The following is a 2949-nucleotide window of genomic DNA, read 5'->3' as shown; positions in this document are numbered from 1 at the left end:
ATTAATTAATTAATTTATTTATTTTTGGCCAACAAATGTTGGAGAGAGTTGGAGAGGTGACGAAGATATTTATCAGAAATTTGACTGACTTTTAAGAAACAAGTGCTCTTTTTCTTTTCTTTTTTTAGTGTTTCCTGTCCTTTAGAGAGCCTCTGTTTTATTGGTTTAGCATTTATTCTTTAACTGTTAGCTTTAGATTTGAAAATAAGATTGTTGTCGACAGAAAAATGCAGTTTAAAATAAAATGGAACTAAGACTTTTTGTACCTTCTCTTCTTGAAATTTAGCCCAAATTGACCCTGTTAATGAAAGGAAGGAAGGAAGGAAGGAAGGAAGGAAGGAAGGAAGGAAGGAAGGAAGGAAGGAGCTTTTTGACCTGCCTTGCTGAAAGCTGAGAAACACCAGGGTGAAAACTGACCCAGGTCCTGCTACAGACCTCGTCCAGCAGAGGCTCTGTTGTTCCAAAAAGGTGAAGCTGCTGATTTTTCAGCTTCAAAAGATTTGCTGTAGTTTTCTACTGAACTCTTAGTTTTTGTATTCCCCATGTAAAATTTATCCTTTCAAACTATGGACTGTCTGATATTTTTCATGTTTTTGCTGTTTGTGTGCCTCTCTGTTGCAAAACTGATCCTGAATCATGAGAAAATTTTCAATTAAATTTGCAAAAATTAATCATCCAATCATCAGAGCTCCTCAGATTTGGATCGGTAAAATTAAATCAGAATAAAATGGTTAAGAACAGGTTGTTGGCACACCTGGAATAAACTTTTATGCAGTCTTATTTTCTAATCTGTGTGTAAATGTATATGTTAGATGTGCAGTTCCCCCATTTTAATGAGTATATTTATATATTTTTAATCAGTTTTTTATAAGAAATTATTTATGCAATTTGCTGTTCAGTAATTGTTTCCATCTGTTTTCCTGATTTTTTTCAGTTAAAAAGAAATAATTCTGTCTTGATTGGAATATCCTTCACTTCTCAGAACAAGAATAAGACTGATGAGTTTCCATAGAAATTGAATTTCTTTTGTTTATTTTGAGACTATAATCTAACTGATTATGATGATTCATACACTCAGCTACCTAAAGGCAGACCAGTTCTTTTGCTTCTGTAACCAGTACAACCGTTTTCAGCTGTGCTAACATGAACAGGGCTGTAAAAAGTGATTAAAAGTTTCTGTGAAGAATGGATTCCTGTCTAATGATCCACCTGCCCCGCCACTTTTTTCTTAAAAAAAACAACCAAATAAATAAATAAATTCAAATTAAATTAAAACTAAAACTGAAAGTCCTGAGGTTTGAAGCCATCTCACCTGAGCAGATGACCTGACAAACTGATGAAAACACATCATCGTCATCATGAGGAGCCCAAAGGTTCCGACACTTAAACCCTCCATCGTCGTGGTTTAAAAAAAGTGGCGCCTGTTGACTTCTCAGCTTCAGCTGCTTCTCTCAAACTGCTGCTCCTTTTTGAATGTTTGTGCCAAAAACCTCCTCCTCCTCCTCCTCCCCCTCCTCCTCCCCCTGTCAGAGCAGCTGAGCTTTGGGAGGAGGAGGCAGACCTGGAGAGAGCTGCCCACATCTGGACCATGTTTCTGACCCAGCAGCCTCCACACAAATAGGATGTGAAATTAGAAGGTCCAGTCAGCTGGTCCCCTGTAATCCTCCGCAGCGACACAAAGCAGCTCCGTTTCAGCAACTATTTCAGTTTCACTCTGCTTCTCAGGAATGCGAGTCGTGCTTTAATTACACCAGCTAAAGTCTCACTTTAACATCAGCTCCTTACAGCTGCTGTGGAACTGTCTGATGTTCTGCGGCTGCTTAATGAGAAGCCAGATTATTCTCTGCCAAACAAAACATCCAAACAGAAACAGCAGCAGCTGACAGTTCAGATGTTACAGGACACAAACTCATCATAGACAAATATTAAGGATGAAGGAAGGAGTGTCCATTGGAGAGAAACAAGGAGTTACAACCATTTTGATCAAACATTAAGGTTTTACATGAGGGATTAGGCAAAACCTGTAGTGCTCAGTTAAGATGTTGGGAATAACCCTTATCACTCCCGATTTTAGCTCAATGTCTGTAAAATGAACTGAGTTATAGACATTATACGGGATCCTCTGCTTTTTAATCCTTACATCTGGGGTCCATTTTCACAAAATCTAAGATTCCTTTCCACTGTTTTGCTGATGATGCTCAGGTTTATCTGCCCATTAAGCCAGACTCCATTAAATCACTCCAGCCACTCCTGAGCTGTCTGAACAATGTAAAAATCTGATTGAAATTGAATTTTTTTGAAGCTAAACCAAAGTAAGACTGAAGTCATTAGCTTTGGTAAATATATTTATTTTGATAACCTCTGTCCTTTGGCTTCATACAGCTGCTCTGCTGTCAGGAGTTTGGATTTTATTTTCAATAATGCCTTTAAATTGGACAAACAGATCAAAATTTTTCTAATTACGACTAACAGACAAAATCATATCTCCCGACTAGAGATGGTAAATGGTAAATGGTACTGAACTTATAGAGCGCTTTTCAAGTCCCTCCGGACCCCCAAAGCGCTTTACACTAACAGACATTCACCCATTCACACTCACATTCACACACTGATGATGGCAAACTACACTGTAGCCACAGCTGCCCTGGGGCACACTGACAGAGGTGGGGCTGCCATGCATCGGCGCCACCGGACCCTCTGACCACCATCAGTAGGCAAGGTGGGTGAAGTGTCTTGCCCAAGGACACGACGACTGAGACGGCTGGACGGGGGATCGAACCAGCAACCTTCTGGTTCCAGGACGACTCACCTAACCACTCCGCCACAGCCGCCCCAGAGATATGGATGAAGGGATTCATGCTCTTATCATATCTGGGTTGGATTACTGTAATGTTTGTATGTTGGTTTAACTAAATCTCTGGATTGCGTGCAAGTTGTCCAAAACCGTTG

The 2949-nt window shown here is 39.9% G+C and overlaps 1 protein-coding gene across 1 annotated transcript in view; it reads right to left on the bottom strand.

Annotated features, from left to right (window-relative positions):
* LOC106527453 (fibulin-7) overlaps positions 1 to 1425 on the bottom strand; it is a gene marked incomplete in the record, with an annotated part of 17890 nt that extends 16465 nt beyond the window's left edge. The window contains 1 exon segment of the mRNA XM_014022342.1: positions 1313 to 1425. Within this exon segment, the coding sequence (XP_013877796.1) occupies positions 1313 to 1396 (84 nt within the window).
* Between the last annotated feature and the right edge of the window lie 1524 nt (positions 1426 to 2949).

The sequence above is a fragment of the Austrofundulus limnaeus genome, unplaced genomic scaffold (assembly GCF_001266775.1).
Source record: "Austrofundulus limnaeus strain Quisiro unplaced genomic scaffold, Austrofundulus_limnaeus-1.0 Scaffold325, whole genome shotgun sequence".
In the NCBI taxonomy this organism is placed as follows: Eukaryota; Metazoa; Chordata; class Actinopteri; order Cyprinodontiformes; family Rivulidae; genus Austrofundulus; species Austrofundulus limnaeus.
Note: the sequence above shows the minus strand (reverse complement) of the source record. Positions and strands in the feature narration are given on the sequence as shown.